Here is a 21090-nt window from a genome sequence, read left to right as displayed (position 1 = left end):
TTGAAATCCCACAATGTCTCAGTGCATGCCACAATGTGAAATCTTTGCATGGAGCGATCCTCTCCCCAGCCATCATGTGGGTGTTGCCCATTGTCCTCACCAGAAACTCCATCTTTATCTGATGTCGCCTCATGGCTACCTTGAACCTCCTCAATGGCGTCTTCGTTTTCCATCGCCAGGTTTTGCAAGGTGCAGCAAACGACAATAATCCTGGATGCCCGTGCTGGCGTGTACTGCAGTGCTCCTCCTAAGCGGTCCAGACACCTGAATCTCATCTTGAGCAGGCCAATCGTTTGTTCAATTGTCACTCTTGAGGCCGCTTAGCTCTCATAGAAGTGTTCCTCAGCATGACCTCTTGGGATTCTCATGTGTGTCATCAGCCATGTCTGCAAAGGATAATCCTTGTCGCCAAGTATCCAACCTGCCAATCTGTCCGGGGGACTGAAAAGAGCAGGCACCTGAGAGTTTCGCAGAACGTATGCATCGTGGTAACTCCCTGGGTACCGTGCACAAACCTGCATGATTCTCTTGCGAAGATCGCATACAAGCTGAACGTTCAATGAATGGAAGCCTTTTCGGTTGATGAATGCCCCTGAATGACCTGCTGGTGATCTAATTGCCACATGCGTAGAGTCTATCACACCCTGAACCATTGGGAACCCAGCGATTGCGCTGAATCCTCTTGCTCGTTCAGCCTGGCTGGGGTTGTCCATTTTGAAACTAATGAAATTGTTCGCACGTCTGAACAGTGCATCAGTCACAACCTTTATGCAGTGGTGCACAGCTGCTTGGGAGACTCCGCACAGGTCTTCCATTGATGCTTGGAAAGAGCCACATGCATAAAAGTTAAGGATGACGGTCACCTTTAGAACGACCGGCATTGGATGGCCACTGAAGCAGTTTGAGGCTAAATCCACTGCGACGATCTCACAGAACAATGTCACCGTCTCACGTGACAGATGCAGCTTCTTCTGCACTGGTGTTCCGACAAGTGCAGCTAGCTCAGACGTGGTCGGTATACCCTGCCCATTGGGTAGGCGAGTCTCCTGACATGTGGTCACTCTCGCCCGACTGTGCCACCTGTTCTCCCTTCCATATAACAGGGAGCCACTTGACCAGCTGCTTGCGCATGCCCATGCCCAGCTGTCCTTCTGTCCCTGATTGGGGCATGGTCCTGTTCCCCTGAAGTGCTGCCTCCAGAATGCACAATCCCCATCGTTGGACTGGTTACCAGATTCAATGACAAAATCTCTTAAGCTCCAGCTGTCAGGGCAGGCACACACAACCCCCTTCCTTCCACTCACTGACTCAGGACAGATAGGTCCCAAGCTGCGGTGAGTCAGACTCAGTTGGAGCCTTCTGCACAAGCTACAAATGTCAACATTTATATGAAACACAAAAACTCTCACAGATAAACAACACCAAAAACTTTATCTCCAACACTCTCACTGATTGCCTGCCTTCCACCCTTTTAAAGCTGCCGGGTCCCCAACACGATCCGTGACCCGATTTGCGGCCATAAAATCAAATGGCCAAGTAAATTTCCAGTCAATTGGCTTCTCAATTGCTTTAAGTGCCTTGAAATTACTTGCGGTCGGGCATGCTTGCGGCGACTCGTTCGCGCCCAACTTCTTGGATTGTGAAATGGCGTCTGTGCGTGATGACGCCGGGGACCCGACCCAACGTCATCAGACGCCATTTTACCACCCAGCCACCTCTGAACGGACTCGACTAAGTTGGATAGAATTCCGGCTAACATTTTAGGTCAATGCTCTTTAATCAGAATTGTTCAGAAAAGTTCTGGTGAAAGGTCATTGACCTGAAACGTTAACTCTGTTTCTCTCTCCACAGATGCTGCCTGACCTGATGAGTATTTCCAGGCTTTCCTCCAATTATTTAAAGCACATGGTGTGGCAGTCCCATATACTTACTAGCACCATTGATCTCAAAACAGGCAACAAGGCACAAAGCCTGACTCCTTGAAGCTACGTAAACCATTGGTAATTGAGGTTTTTCGCCTCTTCCAGGAGATCATATGGTTTTGGGTGGGTGCAGAGAGTATATATTGTGAAACAAGATATCACAATTTTGTGGGACAGGCTGGGTGGACCAAAGCCTCTTTACCTGCCCGTCGTTGTTCTCTCCCTGCCAACTGTCTGAGGCTCAAACAGGCTGTTCACAATCTTGTTGTCACATTTAACCCTGAGATGAGCTCCCAAGCACATATCCATGCCATCATTAAAACTGCCTAATTCCACCTCCATAACATTGTCTAACTCTGCCCCTGCCTCAGCTTACCTGCTGCTGAAACCTTCATCTATGCCTTTGATACCTCTCAGCTTGATTATTCTAAAGCACTCCTGACTAGCCTACGACGTCTACCCTCTGTACACTTGATGTAATCCAAACCCTGCTTCCATCAAGTCTCGTTCATCTCTATGTTCGCTGACCTACACTGGCTCCTGGTTAAGCAATGGCTTGATTTTAAAAATCTCATCCTTGTTTTTAAATCCCTCCATGGTCTCACTCCTCCCTATATCGGTAACCTCTTTCATCCCTTCGACCCTCCAAGACATCTGCGCTCCTCTAATTCTGGCCTCTTGAGCATCTCTGATTTTGATCGCTCCGCCATTGATGGCTGTACGTTCAGCTGCCTTAGCCTTAGGCTCTGCAATTCCCTTCGTAAACCTCACCAGCTCGACTTCGCATTCTTCATTTAAGATGCTGCTTAGAGCCTATCTCTTTGACTAAGCTTTTAGCCACCTGCCTTAATATTGCCTTATGTGGCTCGGTATCTTATCTTGTTTCTATAGTGTCCCTGTGAAGCTGCTTGGAATGTTTTATTTTGTTAAAGGTGCTCTTTAAAGACAAGTTGTTGTTGTTCTATGTTTGTACAAGGGCTATATATAGCTTAGTCATGGGGAAGGTAGCATGTGCAAACAGCTAAGCTGACAAGCTAGTGAAAACGAATTAGCCTGTAAGCTATAACTTCTTGAGATACAGAATTTTGTGTACATAATATATTTCAGCCAAGAACAAGCTAAAATCCTACATGTTGCATAAAGTAGCAAGACATGAGAGTAAAACCTACACCTGGCTGAAAGCTAATGGTTTATGTGATGTGGAAAAATTAAAAGAATGCATTGAAAATTGATCATAAGACAGAGGCTGACGGCCATTGTTAGGAGCCATTAGATAGAAACATAGAAAAAAAGGAGCAGGAGTAGGCCATTTGGCCCTTCAAGCCTGCTCCGCCATTCAATATGACCTTATCGAAAGCCTTCTGAAAGTCCAAATACACCACATCCACTGTTTCTCCCTTATCTATTCTACTAGTTACATCCACAAAAAATTCCAGTAGATTTGTCAAGCATGATTTCCCTTTCGTAAATCCATGTTGACTTTGTCCAATCCTGTCATTGTTTTCCAAGTGCTCTGCTATTACATCTTTTATAATGGACTCTAGCATTTTCCCCACTACTGATGTCAGGCTAACCGGTCTATAATTCCCTGTTTTCTCTCTACCTCTTTTTTTATATAGTGGGGTTACATTAGCTACCCTCCAATCAGTTGGAACTGTTCCAGAGTCTATAGAATTTTGAAAAATGACCACCAATGCATCTACTATTTCTAGGGCCACTTCCTTAAGTACTCCGGGATGTAGATTATCAGGCCCTGGCGATTTATCGGCCTTCAATCCCATCAATTTCCCTAACACTATTTCCCTACTAATATTGATTTCATACAGTTGCTCTTTCTCACTAGACCCTATGTTACCCAACATTTCTGGGAGGTAATTTGCGTCCTCCTTTGTGAAGACAAAACCAAAGTATGTATTTAATTGGTCCGCCATTTTTTTGTTCCACATTATAAATTCCTCTGTTTACGACTGTAAGGGACCCACATTTATCTTCACTAATCTTTTTCTCTTCACATATCTATAGAAGCTTTTACAGTCAGTTTTTATGTTCTCTGCAAGCTTACTCTCATACTCTATTTTCTCCTTCTTAATCAATCCCTTTGTCCTCTTTTGCTGAATTCTAAACTGCTCCCAATCCTCAGGTTTGCTGCTTGTTCTGGCCATTTTATATTTCTCTCCCTTGGATCTAATACTATCCTTAATTTCTTTTGTAAGCCACGTTTCAGCCACCCTTCCTGTTTTATTTTTGTGCCGGACAGGAATGAACAATTGTTGTAATTCATCCATGCGCTCTTTAAATGCTAGTTATTCCCTATCCCTTTAAGTAACATTCCCCAATCTATCATAGCCAACCCGCGCCTCATACCTTCATAGTTTCCTTTATTTAGATTCAGGACCCTAGTCTCAAAATCAACTCTCTCACTCTCCAGCTTAATGAAGAATTCTATCATGTTATGGTCGCTCTTCCCCAAGGGACCCCGCGCAACATGATTGTTAACTAATCCTTTCTCATTACACAATACACAGTCTAGGATGGCATCATTACATGATGATGCTTTCAAGCTCCTCTGCTTCTGACTTAATCACAGGTATAATAAAAGTACATAAAGACAATGACAATTTTCTGAAATACATCGCAAATTAATCGCCAGAAAAGTAAATACTCAACATTATTCTCTATTAAAATATTAGCAGTAATAATATTGGCAAGAATATTACCTGGGATTTGTTAAACTCCAAAGTCCGTGGAATATCAATGGAACTATTCAATTTCTTATAATGCAACCCATTGCCGACAAATTCAAATCGTTTTAGTTGGAATGTTAGAATTTGAGGCAACTGTTTAAAATAGAATCTCTGCAAAATATAGGGTTGAGTCAGTATAACAAACCTTAAAAGGAGTCCTAAGGAAGATAGAGATAAATCCTATTTTTGTATTTCATTCATAATTAGGATGAAGATATGCAGAAATAAATGCACTTCCTTTATAAAATCCTATGCCCACAGTTACAATGAGAACTGTCCATGTAAGCTTGTCATACTGTAATTGCACACTTCCCCCCCCCCCCCCCCCCCCCCACCAGTGAAGGTGCTATGCTGGCACCCAGCATTACTAAAGACCTCAAGGAGGTGTTTCACATTGAAAGAAATTCGACTTTGCATCCATCTGCTACATCTGCTGCTTCACCCCCTCCCTTTAACAGCCAATGGTGGAATTATATAATAAAAGCAAAATACTGCGGATGCTGGAAATCTGAAACAAAAACAAGAAATGCTGGATTCACTCAGCAGGTCTGGCAGCATCTGTGGAAAGAGAAGCAGAGTTAACGTTTCGGGTCAGTGACCCTGTGGAATTATATAAACTGTTCAAGTGACAGAGTGGAAAACTTACTATTTCTGTTTTAGTCTTTGTGCCACAATGGTCACAGTAAGATGCGTTGTCACCATCCACAGTATCCTCTTCCAAATATTCTTGGATAGCTTCTTCCTTTCGGAAGAAAGTAACAGCTTAAAATCAGAAAAGGTTCCACAGCACAGCTAAGGCATCAGTAGATTGTTACTTACAATGGTTTTAATATATGTCAGAGTTGTTAAATTACAGCACACAACACATTATAGAATGTTGTGCGAGTTCCTCGAGTTCCATTGTCAACCCACCATGGTATAAAATCTTAGAGGAGTCATGTGGTTGGAGTTTCTTTGGATTAGCAGGTTCTATACTGAAGCTTGGAGGTGCATTTATGACACTGTGAACAGGATAGCAGTGTGAAAATCCTAGTCTGACAAGGATAAGTGGAAGTTATATCTGGCTTTATTTGACGTGTTTTAGAAAAGACATCAGCACTGAACACTGAGGAAGAAACCAAATCTCAGATTCAAACTAGTTACATAGATTTTTCCTTGGTATTAAACATATTTCTATAGATACCTCATTGTGTAAAGAGTATTGAGTATACGAATTTACAATAAATACTCTTTAATTTTCACATTAAAGTTATCTAGGGCAGAATACAAAAATATCAAAGGATAAAAATAGCAGCCTGCATACAGGAGCAGTAACTTTGGCCCTGAACTAAAACTGAGTGGTGCATCAAAGATGCAGGCTTAAAAAAGACACCACTGTTCAATCAGTCAATCGCTGGTGTCAACACACACGGGTATAAGGAAGAGGAGCATCAAGGTGACATATTTGGAACTAAAAAGGAGCAAGAAAATTCAGAGCAGTACTGACCATCGTAGTATCGATAAAGTTCAGACAGGCAAGAAAGGTTGTGACTGAGAAAAAAGGTTAGTGGTTAGAAGTCAGAGATGGACCACCCATCAAACAACAAACTTTTGTCTTCTTTGCTGTTTGGCATGCTAGGGATGCATTAGAAGCGTTTTCCAAATATGGAAGCAATATTTAAGCATGAGATTGGAAATGTGTTTAAAACAAGAGCACACTGAGCTTCTCAGAGACAACCTGGAGAAAGGAATAAAAGGGTATGTTGATGAAGTTAGATGAAGAAGAGTGGGAGGAGGCTTGTGTGGAGCATAAAATATTGACATAAGCTGAATGGTCTGTTTCTATGCTGTTAATACTTTGAAATTGTAATAATTTGCAATTGTAAGTTTAGCAATGGCGGTATCGAAGTTCCATTTTTTTGTTATTCATTCATGGAATGTGGGCATTGCTGGCTAGCCCAGCATTTATTGCCCATTCCAACTGCAATTGAGAGGGTGGTGGTGAGCTGCCTTGTTGAACCATTGCTGTCTTTGTGGTGTAGGTAAATGCACAGTGCTGTTTGGAAGGGAGTGTCAGGATTTTAACCCAGTGACAATGAAGGAAAGGCAATATAGTTCCAAGTCAGGATAGTATGCCAATTGGAGGTAAAATTGTAGGTGGTGGTGTTCCCTTGCACCTGCTGCTGTTGCTCTTCTGGGTGGTAAAGGTCGCAGGTTTGGAAGGTGCTGTTGAAGATGCTTTAGCGAGTTGCTGCAGCGCATCTTGCAGATGGTACTTGCTGCAGCCAAGTTGCACCAGTGGTGGAGGCAGTGAATATTTATATTGGTGGATGGGATGCCAATCAAGCAGGCTACTTTGTCCTGGATGGTGTTGAGTTTCTTGAGTGTTGTTAGAGCTGCACTCAGCATTTGTTGCCCATCCCCAACAACTGCCATTCAGAGGGTAGTGTGAGCTGCCTTTTTGAACTATTGCTCCACACAAGTGGAGAGTATTCCATCACACTCCTGACTTGTGTCTTTTAGATGGTGGACTCAAAAGTCAGGAGGTGAGTTACTCACCGCCAAGCACACAGCCTCTGACTTGCTCTTGTAGCCAAAGTATATATATGGCTGCTCCAGTTAAGCTTCTAGTCATTGTGACCCCAGTATGTTAATAGTGGGGCGTTCAATAACATGAATACTGTTGAATGTTAAGGGGAGGTAGTTGGACTCTCTTTCGGATGAGATGTTAAACTGAGCCCTGTCTGCCATCGAAGCTGGACATAAAAAGGTTACACAGCACTACTTCAAAGCAGAGCAGGGGAGTTATCCCTGGTGTCCTTCAATGAACATCATAAAAACAGATTATCTGGTCATTATCACATTGCTATTTGTTGGAGTTTGCTGTGTGCAAATTGACTACATTACAACAGTGACTGCATTTTAAAAGTACTTCATTGGCTGAAAAGCACTTTGGGACATCCAGCGGTCATGAAATGAATTGTATAAATGCAAGTCTTTCTTTTGAAGATCGTCATTGCCTGGCACTTGTGTAGCAAAAATGTTACTTGCCACTTATCAGCACAAGCTTGCATGTTTTCCAGGTCTTGTTGCATGTGGGCACGGACTGATTGATTATCTGAGGAGTTGTGAATGGTGCTGAACACTCTGCATTCATCAGCAAACATCCCCACTTCAGACCTTATGCTGGAGGGAACATCATTCATGAAGCAGCTGAAGATGGTTTGTCCTAGGACACGACCCTGAGGAATTCCTGAGGTGATGTCCTGGGGCTGAGATAATTGGTCTCCAATAACCCCAAACATCATACTTTGTGCTAGCTATGATTCCAACCAGTGGAGAGCTTTCCCCCTGATTCTCATTGACTTCAATTTTACTAGGGCTCCTTGATGGAACACTTGGTCCAATGCTGTCTTGATGTCAAGGGTAGTAATTCTCATCCTACCTCACCTATGGAATTCAATTATTTTGTTCATGTTTAAACCAAGACTGTAAAGAGGTCTGGACTCAGTAACAGAACCTAAACTAAGCATCGGTGAGCAGGGTATTGGTAAGGAAATGGCTGATAGCATTGTTGATGACACCTTTGATTACTTTGCTCATGATTGGGAGTAGACTGATGGGGTGGTCATTGGCTGGATTAGATTAGTTATTTTTTGTGAACAGGACATACCTGGGCAATTTTCAACTTTGTTCAATAGGTGCCAGTGTTGTAGCTGTACTGGAACAACTTGGCTAGGGGCACGACTAGTTCTGGGGCACAAGTCTTCAGTATTACAGACAGGATGTTGTTGGGGCCCAGAGTCTTTGCTGTGTCTAGTGCACTCAATTGTTTCTTGATATCATGTTGAGTGAATCAAATTGGCTGAAGACTGTCAACTGTGATGGTGGGAACCTCAGGAAGAGGCCAAGATAGATAATCCGCTCAATACTCTGGCTGAAAGTGGTTGCAAATGCATTAGCCTTGCCTTTTACACAGATGTGCTAAGCTCTTCTATCAATGAGAATGGCAACATTCATGGAGCCTCCTCCCCCTCCTCCTCCTCCTCCCATTTTATTTCATTGTCCACCACCATTCCACTTGAGATCAGAAGAAATGAGGAGACCAGGAATATCAATAGATGAAGGACATTGTGCAATCATCAGCTACATAGGAACATAGGAAATAGGAGCAGGAGTAGGCCATTCAGCCCATCGAGCCTGCTACACTATTCAAACAGATCATGGCTGATCATCCACCTCTACGGTATTTTTCCCCTCTTTCCCCAAATCCCTTAATGTCATTACTATCCTGAAATCTATTGATTTCTGTGTTGAACATGCTCAACGATCGAGCTTCCACAGCCCTTTGGGGTAGAGAATTCCAAAGATTCACCACACTGAGTAAAGAAATTCCTCCTCTTCTCAGTCTTAAATGGCCTGCCCTTTATTCTGAGACTGTGTCCCCTGGTTCTAGACTCACCAGCCAGAGGAAACATCCTATTCACATCCACCCTGTTACACCCTGTAAGAATTTTGTAAGTTTCAATGAGATTACCTCTCATTCTTTGAAATTCTAGATAACACAAGCCTAGTTTCTGCAATCTTTCCTCACAAGACAATCCTGCCATCCCAGGGATTAGTCTGGTGAACCTCCATTGCACTCCCTCTATGGCAAGTATATCCTTCCTTAGATAAGGAGACCAAAATGATACACAATAAGTCAGGTGTGGTGACTCAAGAACAAGGACACCCAGGTGTCTTTGGACATCAACACTTCCCAATTTCTCACCATTGAAGAAATACTTGGTCTTTCTGTTTTTTCTACCAACATGGATCACTTCACACTTATTCACATTATATTCCATCTGCCATGTTCTTGCCCATTCACTCAGCCTGTCCAGATCCTCTTGAAGCGTCCTTGCAACCACCACAACACTTACATTCCCTCATAGTTTTGTGTCATCCATAAATTTGCAAATATTACAATTGGTCCTCACATCCAAATCATTTATATAGATTGTGAACAGCTGGGGCCCCAAGCACTGATCCGTGTGGTATCCCACTCGTAACAGCCTGCCACCCTGAGTATGATTCATTTATTCCTACTCTCTGCTTTCTGTCTGTTAAGCAATTCTCAGTCCATAGCAGTATATTACCCCCAATCCCATGTGCTCTAATTTTGTTCATTAACCTCCTGTGTGGGACCTTATCAAAACCTTCTGAAAATCCAAATACACCACATCCAGTGGTTCTCCTTTATCTATGCTACAAGTAACATCCTCAGAAAGTTCCAACAGGTTTGTCAAACATGATTTCCCTTTCACAAATCCATAATGACTCTGCCCAATCATATCATTATTTTCAAAGTGTCCAGCTATCACATTCTTTTCAATAGATTCCAACATTTTCCCTACTACTGCGTCAAATTGACAGGTCTGTATTTCTCAGTTTTCTCTCTCACTCCCTTCTTAAATAGTGGAGTTACATTTGCTATTTTCCAGTCTCCAGGAACACTTCCAGAATCTGTAGAATTTTGAATGAAAACCACCATGCATCCACTATCTCAATAGCCACCTTCTTCAATGCTCTGGGATGTAGCTCATCTGGTCCAGGGGATTTATCAACTTTCAATCCAATTAATTTTTTGAGCACTACCTCTTTATTGACACTAATTTCTTTTTGACACTAATTCACTCATTTTCACAAGTCCCTTGGTTCCCGAGTATTTCTGGGAGATTTTCTGTATCTTCCTCCGTGAAGATAGACACAAAGTAATTGTTTAGTCTCTCCTGCATTTCCCCATTATCCACCACAAACTCTCCTGTTTCTGCCTGTAATGGACCTACATTTGTCCTTGCTTATCTTTTCCTTTTCACATACCTAAAAAAGCTTTTACGGTCCGCCTTTATGTTTCTAACCAGCTTGCATTCATAATCTCTTTTCCCTTTATTTATCAGATTCTTGGTCAACCTCTGCTGGAGCCTAAATTGTTCCCAATCCTTGGGATAACCACTTTTTCTGGCGACCTTATAAGCCACTTCCTTTGATCTTATGCAAACACTAACTTCTTTTGTTAACCATGGTTCATTCATCTTTCCTGTTGGGTTTTGTGTCTTAGAGGAATGTACATTTGTTGTAAACCATGTAATACTTCTTTAAATACTAGCCATTGCTTGTCTACAGTCAAATCTTTTAATGTATTTTCCCAAAACACCATAGCCAACTTGCCCCTCATACATCCATAGTTTCCTTTGTTCAGAATTAAGACCCTAGTTTCAGAATGAGCTTTACCTTAGGCGGAAGGGAATTTGCTACCGACATAAAAGTCGGTGGCTAACCCGCTTCCGCCTAGCCTGGGGATCCGTCCCACATTTTACAGGTCCCCGGGCTTTAATTGTTCCGATGCAGGACTTCCACCCACTTGAGAGAGGAAATCCCGCCTTATTGAGCAGCCCACCAATCAGCGGGCCAGCAGCTCTTAGTCCCAGCAGCACCATCAGGAGCAGTGCCCACTGCTGGGACTGCAGCCCAGCCGACGCCATGGAGCCAGGAGACGAGGTAGGTTAGGCATGCCTCACCGGGGGATCGGTCCTTCCCTGGTGAGGCTGGCATGGTCATTTGGGGGGAGGGGGGGGCGTCTTGGGTCCCGGGGGTGGGTTGGGAGGCGGGGATACCCCTCAATCAGGCACCCTGTGCCCAACTGCCATGGCTCCCCTCCCCCCACCCTGCCATGCAGAAAGGCCGGCAGCTATTGCTGGGCGGCCTTTCACGTCCCCAGCATGCCCGCTTGCCATGGGTAAAATACCCGTGGCGGCGGGCAAGAACACTTAAGTGGCAACTTAAGGGCCTTGATTGGCCTCGGGCGGCTGGGCCATTTCTTCCCCCCCACATCACCCTCCCCCGCCGCCTGCCATAAAGTCGACTGGAGGCGGAAGTGGGGCAGGTAGGCCTCCCAGAGCCTCCCACTCAATCTTACGCTGCCCCACACCACCATCCGACCCGCTGGGGCAGTGTAAAATTCAGCCCTGTGTCTCTTTCAAACTTCATGTAAAATTCTGTCATATTGTGGTCATTATTTCCTAATGGCCGATTTACAGCAAGGTTACTAATTAGCCCTTTCTCATTACATAATACTAAATCTAAAATAGCCCGATCCCTAGTTGGTTCCTCAACATACTGCACCTGAAACCCATCTCGTACACTCTTCAGGAATTCATCCTCCACAGAACTAGTGCCAATTAGGTTTACCTACTCTATATGTAAATTGAAGTCACTCATTATTAGTGTATTGTGCATGTTACATGCAGCTCTAATTTCCTGATTTATACCATGTCCAACATTACCACTACAGTTTGGTAGCCTATAAACAACTTCCACCAATGTTTGGTGCCCCTTGCTGTTTCTTAGTTCCACTCAAACTGATTCTACATCTTGCTCCTTCGATCTAAGATCCTCTCTCACTAACGTACTGATCTCATCCCTTATTAACAGCACTACTCCACCTCCTTTTCCCTTCTGCCTTACCTTCCTAGATGACAAATATCCCTGAATATTTAGTTCCCAGTCCTGGTTACCCTGAAACCGCGTCTCTGTAATGGCAATTAAATCATATCTATTTACCTCTATTTGTGCCTTCAATTCATCTGCCTGGTTGTGAATGCTGCGTGCATTCAGATAGAGTGTCCTCAACTTTGTCTTAACATTATTCCTCATTCTAATCCTATTTGATGCTTGCCTTCGTTTCATCTGCCTTCTAATTTTGCTTACTACTTTTCTACTTCCTGTTACCAGTTTTGCTTCCCTCCGATCTGAGCTCTCTCTCAGGTTCCCCAACTCCCTGCCAATCTTGTTTAAACCCTCCCCAACAGCACTAGCAAATCTCCCTGCGAGGATGTTAGTCCTAGTCTGGCTAAGGTGAAACTGTCCATTTTGGTCCCACCTACCCCAGAACAGGTCCCAATGCCTCAGAAATCTGATGCCTTCCCTCCTGCACCAATTTTCCAGCCACGTGGTCAATCGCTCAAACCTCCTACTCCTAAATTCACTAGCATGTGACACTGGGAGTAATCCTGAGATTACTGCTTTTGAGGTCCTGCTTTTTAATTTCCATCCCCACCTCTGACATTATGATGGATTGAAAGCTATTGTTATAGCAGTTGAAGATGGTTGGGCCTAGGACACTACACTGAGGAACTCCTGCAAAGATTTCCTGGGGCTGAAATGATTAATCTCCAATAACTACAAGAATCTTTCTTTGTGCTAGGTATGACTCCAACCAGTGGAGAGTTTTCCCCCAATTGCCAAGCAACATTTGTGCCACACAAGTGCCAGGCAATGACCATCTCCTACAAGAGAGAATCTAATCATCTCCCCTTGACATTCAACAGCATTACCATTGCTGAATCCACCGCCATCAACATCCTGGTGGTTACCTTTGACCAGAAACTCAATTGGACCAGCCACATAAATACTGTGGCTATAAGAACAGGTCAGCCAAGACTGGGAATTCTGTGGTGAGTAACTCATCTCTTGACTCCCCAAAGCCAGTCAACCATCTACAATGCACAAGTCAGGATTGTGATAGAATACTCTTCATTTACTTGGACCAGTGCAGTTACAACAAGACTCAGGAAGCTTGATACCATACAAGACAAAGCAGCCATCTTGATCAGCACCCCATCCACCACCTTAAACATTCCACCAGTGGTGCACAGGGAGTGCAGCAGTGTGCACCATATACAAGATACACTACAACCTTTGACAACACCTTCCAAACCCATGACCTCTACCACCTAGAAGGAAAAGGGCAGCAGACGCATGACAACACCATCACCTTCAAGTTCCCCTCCAAACCACATTCCATCCTGATATAAAAGCAAAATACTGCGATCTTGGAAATCTGAAATAAAAACAGGAAGTGCTGGAAATACTCAGCAGGTCTGGCAGCATCTGTGGAGAGAGAAGCAGTGTTAATGTTTTAGGTCAGCGTCCTTTCATCAGAACTCATGTTAAACGTTAACTCGGCTTCTTTCTCCACAGATGCTGCTCGACCTGCTGAGTATTTCCAGCACTTTATGGTTTTATTTCACATACTATCCTGACTTGGAACTATATCGCCGTTCCTTCACTGTTGCTGGGTCAAAAACCTGGAACTCCCTTCCTAACAGCACTGTGGGTGTACCTACACCAGATGGACTGCAGCGGTTCAAGAAGGTGGCTCACCACGGCCTTATCAATGGCAATTAGGGATGGGCAGCAAGTGCTGGCCTTGCCAGCGACACTCACATCCCATGAAAGAATAAATAAAAGGTCTAACTAAATTTAAATTGGTTTAAACATATTTATTTCCAAGATAGAAAAAATGCAATTGTTCAGTTCCCTATTATATCATGTCAATGCCTGCAAGTCTTGAATTAACTATTGCAGTGTTTGAACCTGTTTTAAATATGAATTACTTTTGATTAATATAGTGAAGCTGTCAATATCTAAAGTGTCAGTTGTCCTAAATTCCACAAACAGAATGAATGTAGAAAAGGGATGTCTGCCACAATACAGTAAATTAGTTTATTAATCTGAATACAAAATATTGCTTTAACTCATTAGTTTTATAACTTCTTTTTTACTTACCAGACATTTAATCTGTTCTGAAGAGTGAGCTGAATGAATGGATAGAGGTAGATCCATTAAGAAGCAGTCATCCTCAACAAGAGTTGCGCACTTTGAACACTTCATGGTTTGAGCAATTCTGATCTGATAAAGCTAAACGACACAAGTCAATGAATACTGAGCTCATCAGGGATAGGCACCAACCTGTTGCACCATGGATATTTGACAAAATTATTGACTTAGCTACAGACCTGAGGGCAATTAATCTGTATATAAAATGCATAGCCAAACTAATGCCACCAAAACACAATCCCCCTCTTTCTCTCTCCCCCACCTCTCTCTCCCTCTCTCTCTCTCCCCCCTCTCTCTCTCCCCCCTCTCTCTCTCTCTCCCCTCTCTCTCTCTCCCCCCTCTCTCTCTCTCCCCCTCTCTCTCTCTCTCCCCTCTCTCTCTCTCCCCCTCTCTCTCTCTCCCCCCTCTCTCTCTCTCCCCCCTCTCTCTCTCCCCCCTCTCTCTCTCTCCCCCTCTCTCTCCCTCTCCCCCTCTCTCCCCTCTCTCTCTCTCCCCCCTCTCTCTCTCTCCTCCTCTCTCTCTCTCCCCCTCTCTCTCTCTCTCCCCCTCTCTCTCTCTCCCCCCTCTCTCTCTCTCCCCCCTCTCTCTCTCTCCCCCCTCTCTCTCTCCCCCTCTCTGTCTCTCCACCACTCTCTCTCCCCCTCTCTCTCTCTCTCCCCCTCTCTCTCTCTCTCCCCCTCTCTCTCTCCCCGCCTCCCACTGGAACACCCCAGATCTGTCCGTCGTTCAGAAACTGCTGTTCCTGCTCTCAGCACCTGTCAGCTGCGAAATTGACTCGCGATTTTTTTTTTTTATAGCCAGTCTGAAGAAGCCAATAGCAAATTTCTCATCCCTGAAATTACCAGTGACGGAGGCCAAACTCTTTTACCATGAACATTGGTATCCGTCTACAAACACGTTGCCCTGGAACCATAGAAAAATTACAGCGCAAAGCCATTCAGCCCGTTGTGTCCATGCCGGACAAAACAAAACTAGCCCCTGTCTGTCATTTAGGATTTAGTAGGATACTGAAAAGAAAACTGATATTTTGAATCCTGATGCTTCATTGATACCACTAACAAACCTTTAAGCCTTTTTGTTTAGGTTATACAATGTATTTTGAAGTGGGGCAGTGAAAGACAAATACCTGGAAGACAAGATTTCTCGGCTGTTCCAGTGCCCTTCCTCCTGTAATCTCACAAGGAGTGCAGCAGAAGGGTTTGAAATACTCAGCCATTGCTGGTACTTCCTGTGCCCCCTATAATGTTGGAGCCTCTGCTCATCCCTTAAAGAGTTAGTGACATGGAGGGGCAGGTGCAGAGGGACTGACTACTTATGCCAGGAAGCCCTGTGATATCAGCCTCACAAGAGGCCGGTACATCATAGCAGGCTGGTATGTCCAGTGAGAAGTGGCATAACAGCCTCTTCCCTGGTGGACATGTGGCCTACCTGAATTTCCAGGCCTGGATCAATGGCTAGACTCAGAGCCTTTTTTTTAATAGTTTGTTCATGGGATGTGGGTGTCGCTGGCTAGGCCAGCATTTGTTGTTGTCATGAAGGCCCCCACCTGCCAAGCATGAGGCATATTAATATTGTCATTTGAACATTGATTTTAAACTGCTGCTGGAGTGAGGAAATGACTTGTTAAACAGATCAGTCATGACTGGAAAAAACATTTACATACTAACAGACAGTGCTTGTGTAGATAAAGTCCATTCCCTGACACATTCAACCCACAATGGGTTTTGATCACCAGACAGCGAAGGGGTAAGGAAGCACATTCCAGGGCCTGCTAAGGTAATACAATCCACAAGGGCCAGGACTGGTTAGACCAGCTGGTCACATGACTAACTGGCTGTTCCAGGGTTTTTTGAACTAGCCACAGAGAGTTTGAACTCAGAGACTGTTTGCTCTTGGACTGAGTAGATCTCTCCTGTCTGCTCCCATCTCTTTCTCACAAGCCTCTGAATCCACTGAAGACACACATGAACCCCAAGAGAGAGAAGTCTCCTACAGCAAACAAGGTTTAAGAAGAATACTGGGCCTTAATGAAAAGCAAAATCAATCTACAAGCCAGGCATTGTACAGTGAGCTCGAAGAACCGTAACAAAAATCCTCTTCAGAGATTGGCTCAAACTTTTCCACTTTACTTTCTTCTGCTCTTTTCTGTCTCTATCTGCATGTGTGTATCGCATATGTATGTTAGCGTGGGTGTGTGTATCCGTAGGCGTTAACCGAATTAGAGATTAAGTTTAAGTTCAATAAATTTCAACTTTTCTTCTTTAAATCTTTGTGCTGGTTTCTTTGCTTTATCATTGGAAAGTAGTGAACAAGGATTCACTAAAGGGGAGCTAAAAACACAATGTGTTTAAAATTAAACCCTGTTATGGTAAAACCAGGTGAAGGCTGAGGGGGAACCCTAGACATCTTTCCCACCTGGTCGTAACAATTGGCCATCCCTAATTGCCCTTGAGATGGTTGTGGTGAGCTGCCTTCTTGAACTGCTGCAGTCTATGTGGGGTAGGTACACCCACAATGCTGTTAGGAAGCGAGTTCCAGGATGTTGACCCAACGAACGTGAAGGAACGGTGATATAGTTCCAAGTCCAGGATGGCTTTGAGGGGAACTTCCAGGTGGTTGTGTTCCCATGCATCTACTGCTTTGTCTTTCTAGGTAGTAGAGGTCGCAGGGTAGGAAGGTGCTGTCTAAGGAGGTTTTGTGCGTTGCTGCATTGCATCTTGTAAACGGTACACACTGCTGCCACTGTGCGTCAGTGGTGAAGGGAGTGAATGTTTGTGGATGGGGTGCTAATCAAGCGGGCTGCTTTGTCCTGGATGGTGTCGAGCTTCTGGAGTGTTGTGGGAGCTGCACCCATCCAGGCAAGTGGAGAATATTCTATCACAAGTGCCAAGCAATGAATATATAAAACAAGAAAGAACCTAACCATCTCCCTTTGACATTCAATGGCATTACGATTGCTGAATCCCCTACTATCAGCATCCATTGACCAAAAATGGAACTGGAATAGCCATATAAGTATGGTGGCTATAAGATCAGGTCAGAGGCTAGGAATCCAGCAGTGAGTAACTCACCTGCTGACTCCCCAAAGCCTGTCCACCATCTACAAGGCACAAGTCAGGACTGTGATGGAATATTCTCCACTTGCCTGGATGGGTGCAACTCCAACAACACTCAAGAAGCTTGACACCATCCAGGACAATGCAGCCCGCTTGATTGGCACTCCATCTACAAACATTCACTCTCACCACCACCGATGCAATGGCAGCAGTGTGTACCATCTACAAGAAGCACTGCAGCAACGCACCAAGGGTCCTTAGACAGCACCTTCCTAACCCCTGACCTCTAGCACCTGGAAGGACAAGGGCAGCAGATGCATGGGAACACCACCACCTACAAGTTCTCCTCCAAGTCACACACTATCCTAACTTGGAACTATATCGCTGTTGCTTCACTGTCCTTGAGTCAAAAACCTGGAACTCCCTTCCTAACAGCACTGTGGGTATACCTACCCCACATGGACTGCAGTGGTTCAAGATGGCAGCTCACCACCACCTTCTCAAGAGCAATTAGGGATGGGCAATAAATGCTGGCCGAGCCGACGATGCCCACAACCCAGGAACGAATAAAAAAAACTTCTTACTTGTGCCTTGTAAAAGGTGGACAGGCTTTGGGGAGTCAGGAGATGAGTTATTCGTGGCAGGATTCCTAGCTTCTGACCTGATCTTGTAACCATGGTATTTATATGGCTACTCCAGTTCAGCTTTTGGTCAATGGTAGCCCCCATGATGTTGTTAGTGGGGGATTCAGCGATCATAATGCCATTAAATGTCATGGGGAGATGGTCAGATTCTCTCTTTTTGGAGATGGTCATTTTCTGGCACTTGTGTGGCGCGAATGTTACTTCCCACTTATCAGCCCAAACCTGAATATTGTCCAGGTCTTGCTGCATTTCTACACGGACTGCTTCAGTATCTGAAGAGTCGCGAATCGTGCTGAACATTGTGCAATCATCAGCGAACATCCTCACTTCTGACCTTATGATGGAAGGAAGGTCATTGATGAAGCAATGAGAGACCTTGGAGTGCATGTCCACAGGTCCCTGAAGGTGACAGGACAAGTGGATAGAGTGGTGAAGAAGGCATATGGAATGCTTTCCTTTATTGGCCAAGGTATAGAATACAAAAGCAGGGATGTAATGCTGGAACTGTATAAAACGCTGATCCGGCCGCAGTTGGAGTATTGCGTACAGTTCTGGCTGCCACATTACAGGAAGGACATAGTTGCGCTGGAGAGTGTACAGAGGAGATTAACAAGAATGTTGCCAGGGCTTGAAAATTGCAGCTATGAGAAAAGATTGTATAGGCTAGGGTTGTTTTCCTTACAACAGAGGCGGATAAGGGGTGACTTCATTGAGGTGTACAAAATTATGAGGGGCCTAGATAGGGTAGGCAACAAGGACCTGTTTCCCCTAGCAGAGAGGTCAATTACCTGGGGAACAGATTTAAGGTGATTGGTAGAAGGATTAGAGGGGACATGAGGAGAAACTTTTTCACTCAGAGGGTGGTGATGTCTGGAATTCACTGCTAGGAATGGTGGTGGATGCAGAAACCCTCAATTCTTTTAAAAGGTACCTGGACATGCACCTGAAGTGCTATAACCTGCAAGGCTATGGACCAGGTGCTGGAAGGTGGAATTAGATTGGGCGGTTAGTTTTTTTTTGGTTGGCAAAGACACATCGGGCTGAATGACCTCCTTCTGTGCTGTAATTTTTCTATGTTTCTGAGCAGGGAAGATCGTTGGGCCTAGGACACTACCCTGAGGACCTCCGGCTGTCATGTTCTGGAGCTGAGGTGATTAACCTCCAACAACCACAACCATCTTCTTTTGCACTAGGTATGATTCCAACCAGTGGAGAGTTTTCCCCCGATTCCCATTGACTACAGTTTTGCCAGGGCTCCTTGATGCCATACTCGGTCAAATGCTGCCTTGATGTCAAGGGCAGCCACTCTTACCTCAGCTCTTGAGTTCAGCACTTTTGTCCATGTTTGAAGCTAGGCTGTAATGAGGTGAGCAGCCCTGGTGGAACCCAAACTAAGCATCTCTAAACAGGTTATTGCTAAGCAAGTACCACTTGATTGCACTGTCGACGACACCTTCCATCACTTTACTGATGATTGATAGTAGACTGATGGGGCAGTAATTGGCCGGGTTGGACTTGCCCTGCTTTTTGTGTACAGGACATACCTGGGCAATTTTCCACATTGCAGGGTAGGTGCCAGTGTTGTAGCTGTACTTGTTTAGTTTAGTTTGGAGACACAGCACTGAAACAGGCCCTTCGGCCCACCGAGTCTGTGCCGACCATCAACCACCCATTTATACTAATCCTACACTAATCCCATATTCCTACCACATCCCCACCTGTCCCTACCACCTACCTATACTAGGGGCAATTGCTAATGGCCAATTTACCTATCAACCTGCAAGTCTTTGGCATGTGGGAGGAAACCCACGCAAACACAGGGAGAACTTGCAAACTCCACACAGGCAGTACCCAGAATTGAACCCGGGTTGCTGGAGCTGTGAGGCTGCGGTGCTAACCACTGCGCCACTGTGCCGCCCCTGGAACAGCTTGGCTAGTGGCGCGGCAAGTTCTGGAGCACAGGTCTTCAGTACTATTGCCGGAATATTGTCAGGGCCCATAGCCTTAGCAGTATCCAGTGCCTTCAGTTGTTTCTTGATATCACACCATGGAGTGAATCGAATTGGCTGAAGACTGGCATCTGTGATGCTGGGAAGTTCAGGAGGAGGCCGAGATGGATCATCCACTCGGCACTTCTGGCTGAAGATTGTTGCAACTGCTTCAGCCTTATCTTTTGCACTGATGTGCTGGGCTCCCCCATCATTGAGGATGGGAATATTTGTGGAGTCACCTCCTTTAGTTAGTTGTTTAATTGTCCACCACCACTCATGACTGGATATGGCAGGACTGCAGAGCTTAGATCTGATCTGTTGGTTATGGGATCGCTTAGCTCTGTCTATCGCATGCTGCTTACGCTGTTTGGCACGCAAGTAGTCCTGTGTTGTAGCTTCATCAGGATGTCACTTCAGTTTGTGGTATGCTTAGTGCTGCTCCTGGCATGCCCTCCTGCACTCTTCATTGAACAAGGGTTGGTCCCCCTGCTTAATGGTAATGGTAGATTGGGGGATATGCTGGGCCCTGAGGTTACAGATTGTGGTTGAGTACAATTCTACTGCTGCTGATGGCCCACAGTGCCTCATGGATGCGCAGTTTTGCTAGATCTGTTTGAAATCTATGCCATTTAGCACGGTGGCAGTGCAACACAACATGATGGACGGTATCCTCAATGTGAAGATGGGACATTGTCTCCACTAGGTCTGTGCGGTGGTCTCTCCTACCAATCCTATAATGGACAGATGCATCTGCGGCAGGCAGATTGGTGAGGACAAGGTCAAGTATATTTTTACCTCTTGTTGGTTCCCTCGCCATCTGCCACAGACCCAGTCAAGCAGCTAAGGCCTTTAGGACTCAGCCAGTTCGGTCAGTAGTGGTGCTACCGAGCCACTCTTGGTGATGGACATTGAAGCCCCTCACCCAGAGGACATTCTGTGCCCTTGTCACCCTCAGTGCTTCCTCAAAGTGCTGTTCAACATGGAGGAGTACTGAGGGAGGGTGGTAGGTGGTAATCAGCAGGAGGTTTCCTTGTCCATGTTTGACCTGATGCCATGAGACTTCATGGGGTCTGCAGTCGATGTTGAGGAGTCCC

At 44.9% G+C, this 21090-nt stretch overlaps 1 protein-coding gene across 4 annotated transcripts in view; it reads right to left on the bottom strand.

The window, feature by feature from the left end:
- The window catches only part of LOC137375230 (ubiquitin carboxyl-terminal hydrolase 47-like), a 113572-nt gene that overhangs the window by 26759 nt on the left and 65723 nt on the right, over positions 1 to 21090 (bottom strand). For 2 of the 4 annotated variants that reach the window (XM_068042081.1, XM_068042078.1), the window contains exons 6-8: positions 14255 to 14386; positions 5313 to 5408; positions 4640 to 4777 (exon numbers count right to left, since the gene is read on the bottom strand). In XM_068042081.1, the coding sequence (XP_067898182.1) occupies positions 4640 to 4777; positions 5313 to 5408; positions 14255 to 14386 (366 nt within the window). The remainder of the gene's footprint in view (positions 1 to 4639; positions 4778 to 5312; positions 5409 to 14254; positions 14387 to 21090) is intronic. The other 2 variants (XM_068042079.1, XM_068042080.1) reach the window with 1 other exon arrangement.

This window comes from Heterodontus francisci, chromosome 11 (assembly GCF_036365525.1).
Source record: "Heterodontus francisci isolate sHetFra1 chromosome 11, sHetFra1.hap1, whole genome shotgun sequence".
Lineage (NCBI taxonomy): Eukaryota > Metazoa > Chordata > Chondrichthyes > Heterodontiformes > Heterodontidae > Heterodontus > Heterodontus francisci.
Note: the sequence above shows the minus strand (reverse complement) of the source record. Positions and strands in the feature narration are given on the sequence as shown.